This window comes from Siphateles boraxobius, unplaced genomic scaffold (assembly GCF_051911475.1).
Source record: "Siphateles boraxobius isolate OS27281-9 unplaced genomic scaffold, OSU_SipBor_1 39, whole genome shotgun sequence".
In the NCBI taxonomy this organism is placed as follows: domain Eukaryota; kingdom Metazoa; phylum Chordata; class Actinopteri; order Cypriniformes; family Leuciscidae; genus Siphateles; species Siphateles boraxobius.
In genome coordinates this window covers 585,088-607,067 of record NW_027509019.1, presented here as the reverse complement: position 1 = coordinate 607,067, position 21,980 = coordinate 585,088, and the positions used below count along the sequence as shown (strand labels likewise).

At 40.0% G+C, this 21,980-nt stretch overlaps 1 protein-coding gene across 1 annotated transcript; it reads right to left on the bottom strand.

Moving 5' to 3' along the window:
- Nucleotides 1–3,270: 3,270 nt before the first annotated feature.
- Nucleotides 3,271–16,774, bottom strand: LOC143703897 (complement C2-like). The gene is made up of 6 exons (XM_077197376.1): nucleotides 16,574–16,774; nucleotides 10,648–10,764; nucleotides 10,406–10,535; nucleotides 4,573–4,720; nucleotides 3,573–3,649; nucleotides 3,271–3,422 (listed from the first exon to the last, which is right to left on the bottom strand). Exons 1-6 carry the CDS (start codon nucleotides 16,772–16,774, stop codon nucleotides 3,271–3,273), a joined length of 825 nt encoding a protein of 274 aa, XP_077053491.1.
- Between the last annotated feature and the right edge of the window lie 5,206 nt (nucleotides 16,775–21,980).

Genomic DNA, 21,980 nt, shown 5'->3' with positions numbered 1-21,980 from the left:
GAACCCCTACCGTTTGCAGATATTTCCTGGTCTCATCATTTATAAACTTTCTCAATATAAAATACTATTGTATTGGAAATCTAAATTAAACATTTAAATAAAATTTGTAATCCTACATTTCCCCCTTTGAGAGTTCTAAATAACTCTCACAAAATACAAATTTAAACACTTAAACAAACATGCAATTTTAGGGTCCGTGACGTCCCTACGGGTAATAATCTTCAGTCATCTGGTGTAATTTGCTGAAAGATCAAGAATGTCTTGTTGGCCCACCATGTTTGCGCACAAGTGAGTCCTGGAATGCAGTCATCTTCAGATGTGACATGCACACTTTCTTTCCAGCAAACAAGGCATTTGTGACATATTCATCAGCTCTAAGAATATGTTGTTTCTGGAGTCCGGACTTTGTGCGATCTTCATGATGTGTAGTAGTAGGACAATCTTGATCATGTCGATGGATGATTGAAGGTTTCGTATGTGAGTCTCTGCGTTGTGTATTTTTTTTTCTTTCGTGATAGTATGTTCGGCAGTGGGTCTAGTTGTTTTCTGGAGGTTGTGGCTTCATACGCAGGTGAGGAGGTTGATGCGTATGGGTCTCGGGACAGTCATCAGTGGTGTCTGCACAGAGTAAGAAAGAAAAAACAAAAGACAGTAGAGCAGTATTTGTTCAAACACTAGGGTTGTAAACTTTTCTGAGTCAGCTTTTGTTGTTTCCTCTTTCCCTATTTCTTAAACCTTTGACACCTAAGGAACAGTGAGGTAAGGATGGACTAGGATAGGGCCTATGAGGGAAGTCTTCACCCCAGGGTTAACCCCCGAAGCCTGTTGCGTTGGGTACTTCCCGGGGCTCCTCACTGGTTCCGTGTCCTAACCTATCCCTGTAGGTGGGGGAACAACCTTACAGTGTGTACAATGAGTCCAGGTTTTCCTTCCCTGACACAATACTGCAGCTGCTGTAATCAACATCACTTGATGTGGCCCATGCCACTTTGGTTCTAATGGAGGAAACGTTTTTGTACAGATCAATTATTGATTCAGGAGGCATAATTTTCTTCTGTGCTGCACTACCTGAACAAACTTGTACAGTTGCATAGAAACAAGCCTGTTTAGCTGCCATATCAGCAAGATAATTATCTTTAGCTTCCGTAGTATTAGTTGTGAGATGTGCTTTCACTTTGATCACTGCTAATTTCTTTGGAAGTTTCATGGAAAACATTAGATCTTTCACTAATTCAGCATGCTTAATGGGGGATCCAGCAGAAGTTAGAAACTGTCTGGTTTGCCAAATGACACCAAAATCATGAATTACCCCAAAAGCATATCTGGAATCTGTGTAGATATTAGCAACTGATCCTGAAGCTAGTGTGCATGCTCTTGTTGGGGCTACTAGTTCTGCAGCTTGAGCTGAAAAATGATCTGGAAGACGTCCTGAAGCTAACACTTCCGTGATTGACGTTACTGCATAACCTGCTCGTCTGTAGTAATTTCTCCTTCATCCTCTAACAAAACTTCAGTCATAGCAGACATTGTACATGAGGACGGATTCGTGACAGGTGCAAGCTGTAAGACAATATTCGGCATTATTGTGGACACTGCATGATGGCTTTTTTTACGTTTACAGTCTGACCTAACACTATTAATGATGAAAGGCCTGTGCTGTAAAATAACATTTAAGGCTGTGAGTCTACTTTAACCAGTGTCCCCCAAAGGAGAAACTGAGATAGTTACTTTCCTTTTGTTCTATTAAACAAAAACAGAAGTCTTTTATCTCTGTTGTAAGTTAGTGGGGAAATTAAGCACTCACAGCCCAACTGGTTAACAACTAAAACAGCCGCCCAACGAGCTTAATGACGAGGGGAGGGGCTGCTTCAGAGGAGCCAGCAGGCTGAGCAGAAGCTGAGTTACATTGTTAGTTTCTCTAACATTCTTTTTGTTTTTTCTACACTCTTTTCCCCAATGTCCATGTTTACCACAATAATAACAACTGCTGCCCTCTCTCTTAGGACATTTGCGTTTCTGTTGCTTCTCTGCGTTGACCTTAAAGGATGCTGCTGCAATTTTCACTCTTGCCTTGACATCAGAGTTTCTTTCCCAAGTAACTAAACTGTCCAAGTTGTTTTGCAGGGTTCTAGTGACCCATGTGACATTTAAGAAATGCAATGCATTTCTATGCTCTGACAAAAGACCATCACACCATGTGCGAGCTAAGGGGCCATTATCATTTAACACCTTCTCTGAAGTGTCCGCTATACCACTGTATGCAGCAGCTGACTGACAAAATATTTCTGTGTACTGACTAACAGTTTCATTCTTCTTCTGTACACAACTAGTTATCTTTGACCAGTCCACTTTTGGTCCAACAATGCTTTTTAACGCTCTCATAACTATCTCTCAAGTCATCTTTTCTAGCATTTTGAAACTCAAAATAGTTTACAGAATTTTCAAAATCACTGAATTCTGACTGTTGCTTTTGTGTTTTCCCGCTTTATTTTCTCTTCAGGTGCTGATTGTAGACACCTGAAGTTTTGCTGTTTTTCTTTTCACTTTATTTTTGTTATAGGTAATTAAGAAGATTAAAATTTAGTTAGGATAGTTTTGTTTATTATTTTTGCTCCCTCCTGAAGCTTTTATTCCCTTTTTTCCCTGTTTTAATGAATTACGCTTCAGTTTTACCTTTGGTTGGCAATATTCTTTCTTGAGCTGGGGCTCCCCATGGTCTCTCTCATCTCTTTGTTACATTTTCCCTTAACACCAAAAACAGGAAACTGAGGCTGCAATTCACATCAGCTCAATAAAACCTAAGAATAGAAGATTGGAAAAACGTTGCCTGGTCTGCTAGTCTCAATTTCTCCTGCAACATTTAGATGGGTCTCCTGCAAAAACTTGAAAGCATAGATTCATCCTGCCTTGTATCAATGGTTTAGGCTGTGGTGTGAGGGAAACTGGTTTCTTGAACACGAAAATGAGTTCACTAAACTCGAATGGCCCCCAAAGTCACCAGATCTCAATCCAAAAGAGCCCTTTTGGCATGTGCTGAAACGGAAGATTAGCATCTTGGATATGCAGTTGACAAATCAGCAACTGTGTGATGCAATCATGTCAATATGGACCAAAATCTCTGAGGAATGTTTCCAGCATCTTGTTGAATCTATGCAACAAAGGATTAAGTTCTGAAGGAAAAAACATGTCTAACCTAGTACTAGCAAAGTGTACTTATTGAATGGCCAGTGAGAACAACTCCCTGTTGTTTTCTGACTCATATACACTGTATTATCTAATAAAGGCACAACACATATTAAAGTGTTCTAATTTTGTAAGGACAGCACTCACTTTTGCACCACTATGAATGTGGGTGTCTGATCGACGAGTTCCCTGTCTGATGAAGTGAGCCGGAGTCTCTTCCAGGTGGAGCAGAGATCTCTCTGGTCATGCACACAAATAATCATTTCATCATAGAATATTTTTTTTAATCTTTTAGCTAAGGATTATGAGTTTGAGTATGTTTTGAACTTTGATGTTATTCACTATAAATCTTCATAGAAATATATTAATTGAATTTTATAAATACTCACTGTGCTCGTCACACGTGGAGTCTAGATCCATTCTGAGAGCCCGGTTTGATGATTTGGTACAAGGTAAATAAATGGGCCTGTGTAGAAAGTTATAAGATGTAAAGCATTAATTGGCCATACAGAACTCCAAGGCAGTCTGCTTGTTAAGCCATGACATATGGAATACTGTTTTTGGTCCAAGTCTTTACTCCGTTTCAACTGAGAATACCATCTCAACAGCTGTTTATAAGCCTTATTTATTTACTTATAGCAAACATTTAAGATAAAAACAAAACACTCAAAAAAATGATGTGTTGGCTTTACTAAACTTTTTTATGTAAAAAGGTTCCACCGGTTCCACATAACTGGGTTTCGTTAAACAAACATACTTTGTTTAACGAATAACTTCAACATCATGAAAGTCATTTTAAGCGGCCCAATTAAACTCTGAGCTGGGTGTTAAATGAACACTGGAGCAGTGTTAAAGTTAATGAGATAATTAAGTGAATAATTGATTGATGATTGAACATTATTGAAGACACCTGATGTTAACAAGCAGAATCACTGAAGGAGAAAACCGGAATTTCAGGTCACCAATATGGTTATCAGTGTTTGTTTTAGTTGGGCTCTTGACCCCCACATTATTAACTTTATATTTTGTCTGGCTGCTGTATCTGAGTTACAATAGCCAGATAATCAAATAGAAAATGTGATCTGTAGATGTTGGTTGTGTTTTAACATAATCATTATATCACAATCATTTGACCTGAATCACTGAACTCATACAGAAGCCAAATTCTGAGTTAAGTTTACCTTATGGATTATTGCAGCACTGCCATTGTAGAGCAACTATAAGTTACATGAACAAATTATGTTTGTTTAACGAAACCCAGTAATGTGGAACCGGTGGAACCTTTTTACATAAAAAAGTTTAGTAAAGCCAATACATCATTTTGTTGACTGCAGAATAGGTTTGCAAGCATCTAAATATATATCCAAGGAATGGGTAGTTGAATCTTACCTTGCCATCAAAGATATCGTAATGTTTTCTCTCATCCTAACCAGAGCAATGTCGTAATCATAAAACTCCTTTACATTTTTGTCCTTAAGGCCTCTCAAATTAAAAAGTGGATGAAGAATCAACTCCATAGCTTTAACTTCACCAATACCTTTGTAAGAGAATTGAAGCAAAGTATAGTTTGTATAAAAAAGTATAATCAATGTAGTTTAGCGTCTGTGCATGACAGGATACAATCAACATAAATTCACAATTATATATATATTTTTTTTATTTAAACTTTTGTAGGATTACAAATTTATTTAAATGTTTAATTTAGATTTCCAATACAATAGTATTTTATATTGAGAAAGTTTATAAATGATGAGACCAGGAAATCTCTGCAAATGGTAGGGGTTCCCAGCAGGATATTCCTGACTGTCCCATCTCATTACGAGAAGGCTAGGCTTTTCCTGTTCTCATTGTTTTACCGGGTGAAGAGTCATGCTGAGCAAGTTTGAACACCTGTTATTTTATTACTGAGACCATTTGTCTCATCTCAGTACGAGAAGTCTATGTCTTTCCTGTTCTCGTGTCTCATGCTGAGCAGGTTCCACAATCTGTATACCTTATTTACATTTGCTTTGTTTTCAGAAAAGTCTCCACCTATATGCAATCCCTCCCCCTTGAAATGTATATAAACTACAATGTAAAGTTCCCTTAGTTAGACTTGATTGAGAGGACTACAGCGACGAAATAAAGAACTTATACCTCAACAATCTCCTGGTCTGCAACTCTATCTTTTCTACACTTGAGAAGAAAAAGTTCACAACAGATGGTGCCGTGAGCCGGATGGAGCTGAAACACCTGAATCCAGAACTGAATCTCAACAAAAGATTTCAACAAAGACTGAATTCCAGACTGAATCTTGAAACTTCAAGCTAAAAAAAAAAAAGAATCTCAACAAAGAATGAACTTTGACTGAATTCCAGACTGAATTTTGAAACTTCAAGCTCAACAAAGATTTCAACAAAGAATTATCTTTCTGACTGAGTTCCAGACGTAATCTTTCCGTACAACTAAAGATTTGGTGAGTTTCACTCTATTCAAAGAACAACTGCAGACCAGTACGAATTTTGTGCCTCTGCGCCGTCAGAGAAAGAGTTATCAGACAGCTGTAGTGTTTGATTACCTAAAGTTATCCTTTAAAAGTTGTCTTTTAAAGATAAAAAATATATCCTCTGTTCAGGCAGGGACGTTTTTAACATCACATGTTAAAAAGATATCCTCTGTGTCAGGCAGGGAAGATTAGTATTATTTTGCTAATTATTTGTTTTGTTGTTTGTTACCTTGTGGTGTTACCCTCTAAAAAATTTCTTTTAGAGAAGAGAGTTTGATCCTCTGAATAGTCAGGGAAGTTGTTGGTATCCTCTGTGCAGACAGGGAAGATTTTAGCATTCAAGTTAAAATATTGTTAGCCTCTGTGCAAGCAGAGAAGAGGTAGTCTTACAGGCTATTTATTTTGGTTACCCTTTTAAAAGTTTTTCTTTTAGAGAGGAAAGTTTGATCCTCTGTTTCAGGCAGGGAAGAGTTAGCAATACATGCTAGTAATTTGGTTTTATCCTCTAAAAAGTTAGGAAGGTGAAAGATCCTTTCCGTTTCTTTCAGGGAAGATTAGCGTAACGTGCTAATATTTTGTGTTTCATCCTCTGTTTCTGGCAGGGAAGTTAAATGTGATGTGTTGGTAACAAGGAAGGTTTATCAACAGTTAGATCTGTGACATAAGTGTAGACTCTTTTGATCAGAGAAGTTTTAGTGTCTTTGTTTGTGTGGTAACAAAGAAATCCACAAAATGATTAAGAAAAGTGCTAAACTAATCTCCACAACTAAAAAAGGTGGTCTTGCTAATCCTTTGTGGTCAGATAGCGAATTTAAAACACTGTTAGGAGAACAGATGGATCTAATAGTCACTGAAAAAGTTAGACAAGAACTAACACAGAAATATGATATTCATCCAGATAAGATTTGGTCTATTGAAGAATGCAAGAAGGTGTTAGGTGCATGTATCAGAAAGAAAAACATGAAAGGCATAATCTGTTGCCATAGGGAATTTAGCTTATCCATTGCACAAGAACAATCTAGGTGTATAGCTAAATTAAAAGAACAGAACAAACAAATGCACACTAAGGTGGGCCATAACAAGGCCTCAACCAAATGTGACTCAGAAGACCAACAGTCAGATGAAACTTATCCTGACTTAAAAGCATTCTTTGAAACAGATGTAGACATCCCATCAGTAACTGATAAGCCTGTAGATTCAGTAAAGGTATGTGTCGCAAGAAGATCTCAGGGAATTGAGGGAACTGAAAGTGTTCCTACCAACTCTTCTGTTGTCCAAAACCAAACTGTTGCCAAAGCACTCGGACCTAGAGATATAGAAAGACTATCCCAAAGCTTACCTTCAGTACGCACTGATGTTTCTGAATTTAGAAGGGCATTGATCAGTAAAATGCGTCTTTACGACATGTCGTTGGCAGAAGTCACACAGCTGATGTCACAAATTCTAACTGAATCTGAATTCAACAGTTTTGAGTCTGCTGTTACTTCTGAACTACAACATGCCAGAAAAGATGAATTGAGAGAGGGAGTTCTGAAAGCGTTGTAGAACATTGTTGGACCTAAAATTGACTGGTCGAAGATCATTAGTTCTTTACAGAAGAAGGGTGAAACTGTTAGTGAATACACTCAAAGATTTTGCCAGTCAGCAGCAGCATACAGTGGTATAGCTGGCACTTCAGAGAAGGTGCTAGAAGATAATGGTCCCCTAGTTCGCACATGGTTTGATGGTCTGTTGTCAGAACATAGAAAAGCATTGCCTTTCTTAGACTTAACATGGTCCACTAGAACCATACAAAACAACTTAGACAGTTTGGCTGCATGGGAAAGAGACTCTGATGTCAAGGAAAGATTAAAAATTGCAACAGCATCCTTTAAGGTCAACACAGAGAATCAACAGAAACGCAAATGTCCTAAGAGAGAGGGCAGTAGTTGTTATTATTGTGGTAAACATGGACATTGGGGAAAAGAGTGTAGGAAAAACAAAAAGAACTTTAAACAAGTTAACAATGTTACTCAGCTCCTACTCAGTCTGCTTGCTACTATGAAGCAGCCCCTCCCCTCATCATTAAACTGGGGCAGCTGGTTGACGTGTTAACCATTTGGGCTGTGAGTGCTTTATTTCCCCACTAACTTGCAACAGAGATAAAAGACTTCTGTTTTTGTTTAATAGAACAAAAGGAAAGTGACTATCTCAGTTTTTCCTTTGGGGGACTCTGGTTAAAGTAGACTCACAGCCTTAAATGTTATTTTACAGCACAGGCCTTTCATCATTAATAGTGTTAGGTCAGACTGTAAACGTAAAAAAAGCCCTCATGCAGTGTCCACAATAATGCCAAATATTATTACTCACGATTGTGTTACGCTTACATATACACCTATGAGTGAAGTAAAAGAAAAAGGTAACAGACGAGCAGGTTATGCAGTAACGTCCACCACGGAAGTGTTAGCTTCAGGACGTCTTCCAGATCATTTTTCAGCTCAAGCTGCAGAACTAGTAGCCCTAACAAGAGCATGCACGCTAGCTTCAGGATCAGTTGCTAATATCTACACAGATTCCAGATATGCTTTTGGGGTAATTCATGATTTTGGTGTCATTTGGCAAACCAGACAGTTTCTAACTTCTGCTGGATCCCCCATTAAGCATGCTGAATTAGTGAAAGATCTAATGTTTTCCATGAAACTTCCAAAGAAATTAGCAGTGATCAAAGTGAAAGCACATCTCACAACTAATACTACAGAAGCTAAAGGTAATGCTCTTGCTGATATGGCAGCTAAACAGTCTTGTTTCTATGCAACTGTACAAGTGTGTTCAGGTAGTGCAGCACAGAAGAAAATGATGCCTCCTGAATCAATAATTGATCTGTACAAAGACGTTTCCTCCATTAGAACCAAAGTGACATGGGCCACATCAAGTGATGTTGATTACAGCAGCTGCAGTATTGTGTCAGTGAAGGAAAACCTAGACTCATGTGTCACACTGTAAGGTTGTTCCTGCACCAACAGGGATAGGTTAGGACACAGAACCAGTGAGGAGCCCCGGGAAGAACCGAATGCAATAGGCTTCGGGGGTTAACCCTGGGGTGAAGACTTCCCTCATAGGCCCTATCCTAGTCCATCCTTACCTCACTGTTCTTTAGGTGTCAAAGGAATTAAGAAATAGGGAGAGATGGAACGACAATAGCAGACCCAGAAAAAGTTTACAACCCTAGTGTTTGAACAAATACTGCTCTACTGCTTAGCAGACTCCGAAAAGTTTACAACCCTAGTGTTTGAACAAATACTGCTCTCCTGTCTTTTGTTTTCTTTCTTACTCTGTGCAGATACCACTGATGACTTCCCGAGACCCATACGCACTGACCTCGTCATCTGCGTATGAAGCCACAAGAAAACCTCAAGAAACAACTTGAGCCACTTCTGAGCCAACTATCACAAAAGGATAAAGAAAAGAAAAAGAAAAAAATACACAACGCAGAGACTCACATATGAAACGTTCAGTCATCCATCAACATGATCAAGATTGTCGTACCAGTAACATCACAGACACTCTCGCTTCGCACAAGATAATGATCTTACAGAACAGAGTGGCCTTAGATTACATTCTAGCAACGCAAGGAGGAGCCTGCACCATCATCAGACCTGAGTGCTGCACCGGGTTAATGGATCCAACAGAGAACTTGAACAAAATCCAACAAGACATTCTTGATCTTTCAGCAAAATTACACCAGATGACTGAAGTTAATTTTTCATGGTTCGGAAACTTGATTGGGAAACCCTGGCTGTGGATAAAGGAAATAGCAATTCTGCTGTTATTTCTTCTAATAGCGTACTATCTATGCGTCCACAGTATCAAGTGTTTCATTCAACAAATGACTCACGCCCCTCACAAAGAAACGACAGTTCCAAACAGAAAAGACTATTACCCTTAAGAACTTCACGGACCCTAAATTTGCATGTTTGTTTCTGTGTCAGCATGCAATTGCAGAAACAGCAACACAGAAGCATGAGCCTGTAATGATCACAAGTTACAAGAATTTAACTTTTAAGTGTCTAAATTTGTATTTTGTGAGAGTTATTTAGAACTCTCAAAGGGGGAAATGTAGGATTACAAATTTATTTAAATGTTTAATTTAGATTTCCAATACAATAGTATTTTATATTGAGAAAGTTTATAAATGATGAGACCAGGAAATCTCTGCAAATGGTAGGGGTTCCCAGCAGGATATTCCTGACTGTCCCATCTCATTACGAGAAGGCTAGGCTTTTCCTGTTCTCATTGTTTTACCGGGTGAAGAGTCATGCTGAGCAAGTTTGAACACCTGTTATTTTATTACTGAGACCATTTGTCTCATCTCAGTACGAGAAGTCTATGTCTTTCCTGTTCTCGTGTCTCATGCTGAGCAGGTTCCACAATCTGTATACCTTATTTACATTTGCTTTGTTTTCAGAAAAGTCTCCACCTATATGCAATCCCTCCCCCTTGAAATGTATATAAACTACAATGTAAAGTTCCCTTAGTTAGACTTGATTGAGAGGACTACAGCGACGAAATAAAGAACTTATACCTCAACAATCTCCTGGTCTGCAACTCTATCTTTTCTACACTTGAGAAGAAAAAGTTCACAACACTTTCTTCGATTTGGCTTTGATTTTTTAGCGGACTTATAAGAGATACTCTCTGAGTAGCATGAGTCACCTTGAATCATTCCATAACATTGTTGACTAAAGCAACAATTCTTACCATGGTGAACTGTTATGTCATCAGCACTGGCAAATGATACAGATTCATCTGTATTCACCTTTATAAAGCAGTGTGCAGCTGTCAATACCATGCTCTTAGTCACTAGACTCCCTTTGCATTTTTCAGCTCTCTGGATGACAAAAAAAGTAAAATATGATCTACCATCTGAAAGCAGTGCTTTTATAGAAGTCTTTATCTCAAGTTTTATTAAATCATTAAACTCTTGATATAAATTTACTAACCCAGCAAACATTGACATGCCAGGGTCTGGTGTAAGTGGTCTTCTCTTGCTCGTCTTGGTCATCTTGCTCTTGTGCCAATCCACACTTAGTCACAACACAATCCAAACACAAACACGTCTATGAAACATAAATGCACACAACTGGTAAAACTAAGAAAAAAAGGCTGTATTTTTTTGAAACCTTGGATCAGGGCTTGCACAACCACACTGCTACACAAAACACACCCACAGGTAAATAATGTATGATGAACTAGCTTGCTTACACTACCTACAGTTGTGGTCAGAATTATTGGCACCCCTGGTGAATATGATCAAATATGGCTGTAAATTTAAATCTGCATTGTTTATCCTTTTGATCTTTCATTTAAAAATCTAACCGTTCATTGTAGGAAAATAATTGAAATCACACTATGAAGTAAATGATTTTCTCCAAAACAAGTTGGCCATCATTTTTGGCAATTTTTAATTGTTGCCAATAAACCTTTTTATTTTATATAACATCCTTGTGCCAAGATAACAGCTCTGAGTTTCCTCCTATAGCTCGGAGAACAACTGACAAAAGATCAGAGACTGTTCCTCCATAAAGAATCTCTTCGACCTATAATTGACCAATGTCTAGGACCTCCAGCAAAAAATAGGCCCTCAAGATTAAAGATCCAGCAGTATATTTAACCGTGGACATGGGGTACTGTTTATTCCTGTTTTCCCCAAACCCATCTGGTGGCTTTGCTGCCAAAAAGCTCTTTTTTTACACTGTAAAAAACTGGCAGCTGTGGTTGCCAGTATTTTACCGTAGAAAATATGGTGGCAACCTTTTATGTTTTATGGGGCTTAAATTTACGGGCAAAAAAAAAACACAATGTAAAAAAAACTGTGAAATTTATGGTAGAAAAACGTCAGGGTTGGTTGCCAGCATTTTACCGTAAAAAAATATGGTAGAATCCTTACTTTGGACGAAAAACAAAACAAAAAAACATCAGCAGGACTTAACTCTCTGATGGTCTTCAAAAAAAAATCACACTCGTGGTCTTCGGGGTCTATTGGACCCCAGACAACAACATTTAATTTTGTAACCGAACAATATTTTTTTTTTAACAAATATAATTTTACTCGGTTCATTAATGTTTTTATTCAACATTTGTGCAGTTTTTGTAGAATTTATGATTTTTAAAAAAATTCTATAAATAAATAAATAAATATTTAATTAAATAGGATTTTTACAAAAAAACCAGCATTTTATGTTAAATAAACTTTATAAAAGACCCAGATTTCTAACTTTCATTCCTGGGGATACCATGGATAATTTTACAAGGTTTAATGTAAGATTTTTGCCCATTTTTTGGAAAATACAGATTAAAATTTGTAATAAATCACTTTAACCACTAGATGGCTATAGAGCTCCATTATATGCTATTTGCTATTTGAATTACTGAAAGATATAGTTTCTAAAGTTGGATTCAGTTGGATTCATATCTAAATATGATAAAATCACAATTATAACAAAAATAAAATAATTTTTGTCAAAATTTTGCATTTTTTGTACTGAAAAAACACAGCACACACAAAAACAACCACAACAGTGAAGTGCCAAACCTGCAGACAGGGTTGGAGCAAACACAGGGTGTGTGTGTGTGTACATTTTATTTTTATTTTTATGTGTACAGTGTCACCAATTTATTTTTGAGGTGGTTCTTCATTTTGTATGATTTTATTTGACAAATTATAAGACTTTTTATAGCCTTACAAATGTATTTCTGTGTGTGTGTGTTTGTGTGTCTGTGTGTGTGTGTGTGTGTGTGTGTGTGTGTGTGTGTGTGTGTGTGTGTGTGTGTGTGTGTGTGTGTGTGTGTGTGTGTGTGTGTGTGTCTGTGTGTTTGCGCACGCACATTTTCAATGCGTCTAAGTGTTACCAATTTATTTTTTCTGGTGGTTCTGCATTTTAGATTATTTTATTTTACAAATGATAAGAGAACAGTTTTTATAGTCTGTATGTATTCCTGTATAAATGTATTCCTCTTTATGTGTGTGTTTGTGTGTGTGTGTACGCCTGTGGTGAGCATGATAATTTTGGATTGTGGATGTTTTTTGCATTGTTGGAAGTGTGCCACTTTATTTCTGTCATTTCTGTCTATGTGTTCTACGTTGTTTCTGATTTTGATGATGTTATTTTGTCTATTTTGATTGCAGGGTCCAATAGACCCCGAAGACCACGAGTGTGACTATTTTTGTCACGCCAACATAAAAACAGATATCATAAAAAAATAAATAATTTGTTGTAGATCTAGAAAGTGTTGAGAGCCGTAGAAAGTTTCAAACCATTTGGACAAAGAGAACATTTTTTTTAATTTGAGCAAAAGTCATTTGGGGTCCAATAGACCCCGAAGACCATCATAGGGTTAAATGTGTGGTTAAAAAAAACATCATATGTGGTTCCCAGTACTTTACCAAAAAGAATATAGTAGTAACTCTTTAGTTTCCACAGGACAACCCTTATATTTCATTAAATGATAAACGTCATCATTCACTTTCACTAGAGTATTAAAATCTGCTTTATATCTTAATATTATACTGATAACCACCATAATAATGCAGGCTGTAAAAAAAAACACATGATGATTCAAAGTTCATCACCATTTGACACAAGCTGAGGCACATGTTAATATAAAGAAGGTGCAGAGTGTGACACACAAATACAAAACACCATCATGTTGATACACACATGACTCCAAAAAAATGCCATTAATATCCATTAAACAATATATAATGTAATACAAATCCCAAATGTACATAACTAATAACAAAACCCAAGAAGGAACATGATTAATTAAAACCAATAACATCAAATGTGAAGTGTCACGCAAGGGAATTTAGGCAATGTCAATTTAGAGAAACAACAAGAACAGAAAAAAGAGAAGCGACGAGCAGAAACAAAATAACTACTTCAGCCACAGCCTTAGATCAACTGAAGATAACAAACATTAAATCTCTGAAGATCTCAGCAGAGGAGGATTAAACAACTCCACAAACAGTATTACCAGCTTCACTTATTACTAACCAGACTGACTTTATTTCTGTCATACATCTATAGTTCTGTTTGAGAATTAACAGAGGTTTAGATGTTGATGATTTATTTTATTTCAACCCAAGAGAGAGACTAGGGGGCTTTTACACTGGGCTCGTTTGCTGCAGTCCGAAGCCGAGCGCGATTGTTCCCGGCGCCCCCCGCAATGTTGGTCTGGTTTCACACTCAACTTGATTCTATCGAACTCTGGTGCGATTGCGTCACCTTACGTCATTGCAAACGTGCACGGTGCATGATAGAAAACACCACGGGAGGCTGCCAAGATGGCGCTCTTACTATACGTGCTTTGAGGAGCTTCGCAAATTCAAACTAATAATTCGATTTGTAGTGCGGTAAGAAAGACCGTCTATCTTTCTTTTGGTGCATAGGATATTGTTTCTACGAATATAATGATTGAAAATGGGAAAATCTGAAAAAAGAAAGAACAAGAACATGAGCCAAGCCAAAGTTAATCCTGCTAAAACTACACCGACAAAACAGCAAGTTTCAAACAAACTTTTGAGTGACAATTTGCATGATTACTTCGAGTCAGAGGTGGATTGTGTCGATATTATGCCTGCTGAAGTAGATTTCCCTCCTCTCCCCGAAACGTCATGTAAGTCTCCTGTTATAAAACAGTGGAAGATTGAGAACATTGATGCAGCTAATGTCCTCTCACAACTCAAAGAACGTATCGGTTACCTAACGTAACCTCGGTTCTCTCTTAAAGAGGGAACGAGTATTGTGTAAGTTAGCTTACGCTACGGGAAAGATTCATCTTTTCGAGATATTGAAGCCAAAAAATTATCCTTAATTTTGTATCCATTGTCAACGCAGTGCAGCAGCTAGCAGACCTAGAGCAGGCTGTCTAGCGTGCTCATAGGCTGCCCTGCGGGAACTGCAGCAGCCTACCACTGAGCCCGACGTGATGTCACGTCCAGTGAAGGGTGCCCGCGCCTTCACAGGTTCAAAGCCCGCCAGTATGGGCATGGCTTAGCGTATATAAGCAGGGCTCGTAGGCTGATTCCCTGGTTTCCATCGACTGAAGCGAAAACGCTCGTGGCGTGAGCACGGCATGTTACGCAAGACTCATTCCCTCTTCTAGAGAGAACCGAGGGTTACGTTAGGTAACCGGTACGTTCTCTTACGAGAGGTACTCTCGTATTGCATAAGTTAGCTTACGCTACGGGAACCCTTTGTCAACGCCGTGCGCGCCAAGCATCCACAATGTGTCCCAGGGTTTTCCGGGGAACCCAGATAAGTGGGAAATAAGGCGGCCAGCAACGTGGGCCAGCACTTGTACATAAGCACTCATAGGGAATACAGAGCGGCGTCGCCGGTCTGTATAAGCATATAGCATATACCCAATAGTGCAGCTCAACCAGAAGAGCTATTATACGTGAGAGTAGCCTGCACACGAACATATCTGGACAGAACGTACCACTCACTTAAACTGACAGAAGTTTTGCCTGCAGAGCGGGAACTTCTAGGTTATAAAACCTGACAAAGGTGGACGGGGAGGCCCAGCCCGCCGCGACACATATGTTGTGAATAGAAATTCTGCTTGACCATGCCCACGATGAGGCCATGCCTCTGGTGGAATGAGCCCTGATGCCCAGGGGGCATTGCAGACCTGTCGAAGTGTAAGCGACTGCTATAGCGTCCACATTCCATCTGGATAGGCTTTGTTTCAAGGCGGCGAGACCCTTGGTGCGCCCACCAAACGAAACGAAAAGCTGCTCCGAGAGCCTGAAAGGGGCGGAGCGCGCAGTGTAAACCCTCAGCGCCCTGACTGGACTGAATGTCGCTCCCGTTATCAGATGAAGGCAGAGCCGATAGAGAAATGACCTGCGCACTGAAGGGAGTGCCAATCACTTTAGGAACATAGCCGTGTCTAGGTTTGAGGATGACTTTTGAGTCATTTGGCCCGAACTCGAGACACGCGGCGCTGACAGACAGCGCGTGTAAGTCCCCCACACGTTTCACTGATGACAGGGCTGTCAGAAAAACGTTTTTGAGTGATAGGTACTTTAACTCCACGGAGTCTAGTGGTTCAAAGGGGAAAGCTTTCAGGGCCTCGAGGACCAACGAAAGATCCCACATAGGAACCGACGGGGGGTGCGGAGGGTTCATCCTTCTGGCTCCTCTAAGGAAGCGGATGACAAGCTCGTTTTTTTCCTAGTGACCGTCCGCGTGTCGACTCAGCGTACGCTGCAACGGCCGCCACATAGACTTTGAGTGTGGATGGGGACCTCCCCTTATCCAACAGCTCTTGTAGGAAACTGAGCAGCCACAAGACCCCACATGTCCGTGGGTCCAGGTTTTTGTCGGTGCACCATTTGGAGACCACAGACCATTTAGACGCGTAAAGCTTTCTAGTAGAGGGATCTCTAGACTGCGTGATCGTGTTCATCACTCCTTCTGGCATGGCAGCGGGTACCCGTTGATCACCTATGCTTGCAGAGACCAGCGCTCTGGATGGGGATGCCAGATCGAGCCGCGAGCTGGCGAGAGGAGATCCGTTCTCACCAGAATCGGCCAGGGGGCTGTTAGTGACAGCCGCGTCAGCTCCGGGAACCAAATCTGATTCTCCCAGCGCGGGGCTATGAGGAGCACCGAGTGGCGCGTTTCCCTGATTCTCTTGATTACCTGCGGTAGCAGAGAGATCGGAGGGAAGGCATACAGAGGGCGGCTGGCCCAGACTTGGGCCAAAGACCGGTCTGCCCTCGAGGAGCGCACCCCAACCTGAGTTGGACGCATCTGTCGAGATGACCTTTCGGTACGAAACCGCTCCCATCATCACACCCCGCTGATACCAGTCGGCTGTTAACCAGGGCTGCAGAGCCGTAATACAGGTCTGAGTCACTCTGATTTGTTCGCAGCCAGCAGCCCAAGCTCGGCGAGACACACGAGCATTGAGCCAGCGTTGGAGCGGACGCATGCGCAGTAAGCCCAGCTGTAGCACTGCTGCAGCTGAGGCCATACAGCCCAGGATCCTCTGGAATGTCTTCAGAGGGATGATGCTGCCCTTCTGGAAAGTGCGCTGTGCCAATAAACGAGCCGTCATGGCCACAGAGTCCAGTTCTATTCCTAGAAAGGAAATTGACTGACTGCCTGCTCTAGGTCTGCTAGCTGCTGCCCTGCGTTGACAATGGATTCAAAAATTAAGGATAATTTTTTGGCTTCAATATCTCGAAAAGATTAATCTTTCCCGTAGCGTAAGCTAACTTACGCAATACGAGAGAACCTCTCTAAAGAGAACTCTCGTTCCCAATTAATAGTCGATCTGATGCCCTGGAAAGAATGGTGGTGGAGAATGCACGAGCGATCGCGAGTATGAAAGAGACCGTTAACGAAAACCCCAAACAGATAGCCGACGTGAAGACAGCTGTTGAGTTTGTATGTGCCGAAGTTAATGATGTTAAAATCCAGCTCGGTGTTATACAGAAACAAGTGAAGAAGATTGAGGTGAAATCATCTGAGCATGAACAACGTTTATCTCATCTCAAAGGATACACACGTCGTTGGAATCTGAGAATCTATGGGATCCCTAAAAAAGGAGAGGGAGGATGTTCGGGAGAGGGTTATCCAGGTCTGTCAGCAGCTTTTACCAGAAGCAACGGACAAACTTCAACACACTGTCAATTCTGTACATCGACTTGGGTGTAAACAAGGGAGCAACTACAAACCTTGAGGGATCATCTTTCAGTTTACCGCGCACTTCTACCGTGATGCCATTTGGCGGGCTGCGAAGGACTCTCCTTTTCTCAGGAATAACAACTTAAAGTTGTCTGAGGATCTGTCCCCGACAGATAGAGAAAAGAGGAACAAACTATGGCCTCTCGTGGACAAATCACGGCGGGACAACAAGCGGGCATACACAAAAATACATAGCAATTAACCTTAACATATGCACAAGAAAAAAACAATATGTCCTTGGACGTAACATATGGGATGAAGATCCAGAGAGTTGCAAGGATCTCTGAGCGACTTCGTTGTCACTTTTGCCTTGTGACATGTTGCTCCATCATGCTGGAAAATGCACGGATCATCACCAAATTGCTCCTGAGTCATTGGGAGAAGTTTCTCTTGCAGGACCTTTTGATACCATTCTTAATTAAGCAGCATTTTTGGGCAGAATTGTGAGAGCGCCCACTCCCAGAGATGTGAGAGGACAGAACATGAATGGCCTCAGGATGTTTCGCTGTTGGAACGACACGGGACTCATGGTAGCGTTCACCTTTTCTTCTCCAGACAATCTATTTTCCTGATGTCCCAAATAGTGGGAAGTGAGCTTCATCTGAGAAAATAACTTTGCACTAGTCTTCAGCTGTCCAATCCTTGTACCTCCTGCAGAATTTCAGTATGCTCTTGATGTTTGTCATGGAGAGAAGTGGCTTCTTTGCTGCTCTTCTTGACACCAGGCCATTATCGAGAAGACTTGGCCTCAATATGCATAAAGATGCATCACAGCCACCTGCTGACAATACTGAACAAGCTCTGCACTGGTGGTGACACGATTCTGTAGCCATTTACTCATTCTGGACACTCTGGGACATCCTGAAACATTCTTCACTACAGTCAAACCTCTCTCCTTGAAGTTCTCGATGCTGCGGTAAATGGTTCTTTTAAGCGCAATATTCTTTGCAGCAATTTTCTTGCATGTGAGGCAATGTTAATGCAAAGTGATGATGGCTGCAAGTCTTTTTTTGGAGGCAACCATTGCTAACACAAGAACACAATGATTGGAAGCACTTCTTTCCTTCCTTTAATACAATAAGATTGTTCTGTTAATTCAATCAGAATGATAGAGTGATTCGTTCACACTTTCTCATGAGCTATTGATATGATTAGTGAAATTATTTTAGATGCCAGGGCCAAAAAAACAACAACATATTTTGGGGTTTTTGTGATAAAGTGAAGCTTTTTGCTGTTCTATAAAATGTATCTGATCCCTCTGCACAATAATCTAGAAGCAATGTGCATCCAAGCAGCAAACTTCATTTTGCAGTGATTTCTTTGCACAGAATTTGTCACTGCCTAATCTTCTGGCCACAGCTGTACATAGAGCAACAATTAAAACAGGAAGTAAGAACACATCTGTAACGTTCGGAATCCACTGAAGACAAAGATAAAGATATCAAAGTTTATTTAACAGGAACTTACAAAAGCCAACAATACGAAACAGCATGCAAGGCACAAAAATGTGCATTAACCACAAACAATAACCAACACTGCACATTGACATGAGCGGAACTTAAATACACAGAGGAATAAAGAGGACAACAGCTGAAGACGGTGAGTGGTGAGGATGATTGCTGGCAGGTGCGAGTAATGGTGAAGGAGGTGCAGGTGTGGGCCAAGGAGGATGCTGGGAACTGTAGTGCAGACAGGGACTAACACATGACAGTGACGATGACAGTGACAGAGACATTAGGTGTGTTCGACATCTGATGTAACTGATCGGCGAGAGTTGCCGCGTGCAGGCGGGGAGGAGCTGCAAACGGAGACGTGAAGTCGGACACTTTCTGGTGCATACTTTACCACAGCTGAAGTGAATAAATGCAATATTTGCAAAATACACAGATGTTTCAGAGACATTTTCATTCAATACTTTATGTACTGCTTCATACAGCGTCTGTTTGAACAAGTATAAAGTTCAACATAAGCCTACAGCTACTATCAATGAAGTGGAATCAACGTTTTTTAATCAGTTTTATTTTGATAAACATGACACAATATAACATTGCGACTACATGAAAAGAGTGTTTACTGTTATAAAAAACTGATTTGTGAGCTTTAGTGGAACTAAAGGTGTGAGAATAAACACGAAAAAAACGTGATCGTTGTCATGCGGTGAATCCGGCCAATCGTGGAACAGCTGTGTCGTCATCAGAGCTCGTGCAGCCGCTCTTGAGAAGCTGCGCTGGCTGAGTTCTACGGCTTCTCTCGAATTGCTCTCGCGGTACTTTGATGGTATATGTCACAGTCACGTGGCGTCGGCGCTGTATCAAGTCAGACAAAATTTCTAACCGGCATGCACTATTTCAAGTCAGCCACCGATCGATCTGCGCAGAGCTGTATGAAGTCGAACAAGCCTGATGACAGTGACGATGACCATTAGGTGGTGACTGTGACAACATCCTTTGTGAATAAACATGTAGGACTGAAGGACAGTAGGCGTGTTTCCGTTACAGATTTGCACAAAACTTTTGCGATTTTTTTCTAAATGTCTACAAAAAACTATTGCGAAATGACACCGTTTCCATTAAGCGATGTTATGCGACTAAAACGTATTTTTTTCCTCTCAAGATAAGTCATTCCAAAAATCATGCCGTCTGATATTGGTAGATTTACTATATCCCAGCCATTGCACTGGCCATTATTATTAATCGTATGTGTGTTATCCATGCTTTAATGGTAAGGAAAGACCCTTATACTTAGTGCGGCTGGTGTTTCTGGGTGTTTCTCCCTCATATCTGCTTCGAGGTCTTGATTGTGGCATTTCTTTGAGGTTTAGACTCCAGTATTACTCCATGTAATTCTATTGTCTTTTATGAATTTAATAAAGAACTCTGTCTTTTATTCTATCCAAACAAACCGCGTCATCTACGTCAGGTGACCTGTAAATGTGCAAAACTGTTTTCATTGCAGTTTTGCAAAATATTTATTTTTCAAATTGCCTGAAAAAGCACCTCATGTGAGCGTAAAAACTTTTTTTCGATAAATGGGAGTTTTTGCGAAATTGATGTGTTTCACAATGTGTTTCAATTTGCCCAATTTGAAGGGTAATGGAAACGCAGCTAGTGATAGACTTGTGTTCAATAAAATGGAAATAAAACAAACAATAATTCACTTGTAATGTGATTACTTGTGAACCATTTGATTAATTAATCAGTGCATCCTATCATTTTACTTAATTGAATGTACTTCCACAGAGAGGTGAATGCTTAAAGAAAGCAAAATCCACCTTCCCTGCAAACAGCAGCGCATCACTGTCAGACGTGATCACAGACAGGTTCATGTGCACTGGAGGAACAGAGACAATCAGACATGAAATGACTTGCAAAGGTTTGATTTAAGAAATAAAATAAATTATATATATATATATATATTCAAGTGAGTGCTGTGTCGTTTACTTTCAAATTTCTTTCATCTTGATAAAGAGAGAGCCCCCGAGGTGGAAGTTAAAGTGCACAGCAAAAAACTAAAATAATTATTTATTTATTTTTGTCCTAATAATACTTTTACTTGAGTCAAAACAATGTAAGATAATAATACGTGTTTTTAAAGAATATGTCTTGATATCACTGACAAATAATAAGACATTTCTAGGATGACTTTCCACTTCATATTCCAATACTTCCAATATGCATATTGCAATATATGCAAACAATATTTATCACCAGGATAAGTGAATTGGTTCCCAACCCTGCTCCTGGAGGACCCCCAACATGGCACGTTTCTTTGTCTCTCTAATCAAACACACCAGATTCAACTCATCAGCTCATTATCACATTGGTTAATGAGCTGATGAGTTGAATCTGATGGTTATTATGTGAGTATAGGAGACCATAAGTCTGAGTGGACATCCATGACATGCGGAGTCCCTCAAGGCTCAATTCTTGCGCCACTCCTATTCAACCTGTACATGCTCCCAATGAGCCAAATAATGAGAAAGAACCAAATCGCTTACCATAGCTATGCAGACGACACACAGCTCTACTTAACCCTATCGCCTAACGATTACAGCCCCATTGACTCCCTTTGCCAATGCATTGATGAAGTAAACAATTGGATGTGCCAAAACTTTCTTCAGTTAAACAAAGACAAAACTGAAGTCATTGCGTTTGGAAACAAAGATGAAGTTCTCAAGGTGAACGCATACCTTCAGTCTAGGGGTCAAACAACTAAAAATCAAGTCAGGAATCTGGGTGTGTCTCTGGAGTCAGACCTTAGTTTCAGTAGTCATGTCAAAGCAATAACTAAATCAGCATATTATCACCTGAAAAATATTGCAAGAATTAGATGCTTTGTTTCCAGTCAAGACTTAGAAAAACTTGTGCATGCTTTCATCACCAGTAGGGTGGATTATTGTAATGGACTTCTCACTGGCCTTCCCAAAAAGACCATAAGACAGTTGCAGCTCATACAGAACGCTGCTGCTAGGATTCTGAGCAGAACCAGAAAATATGAACACATCACACCAGTCCTCAGGTCTTTACACTGGCTGCCAGTTACATTTAGGATAGATTTTAAAGTATTATTACTGG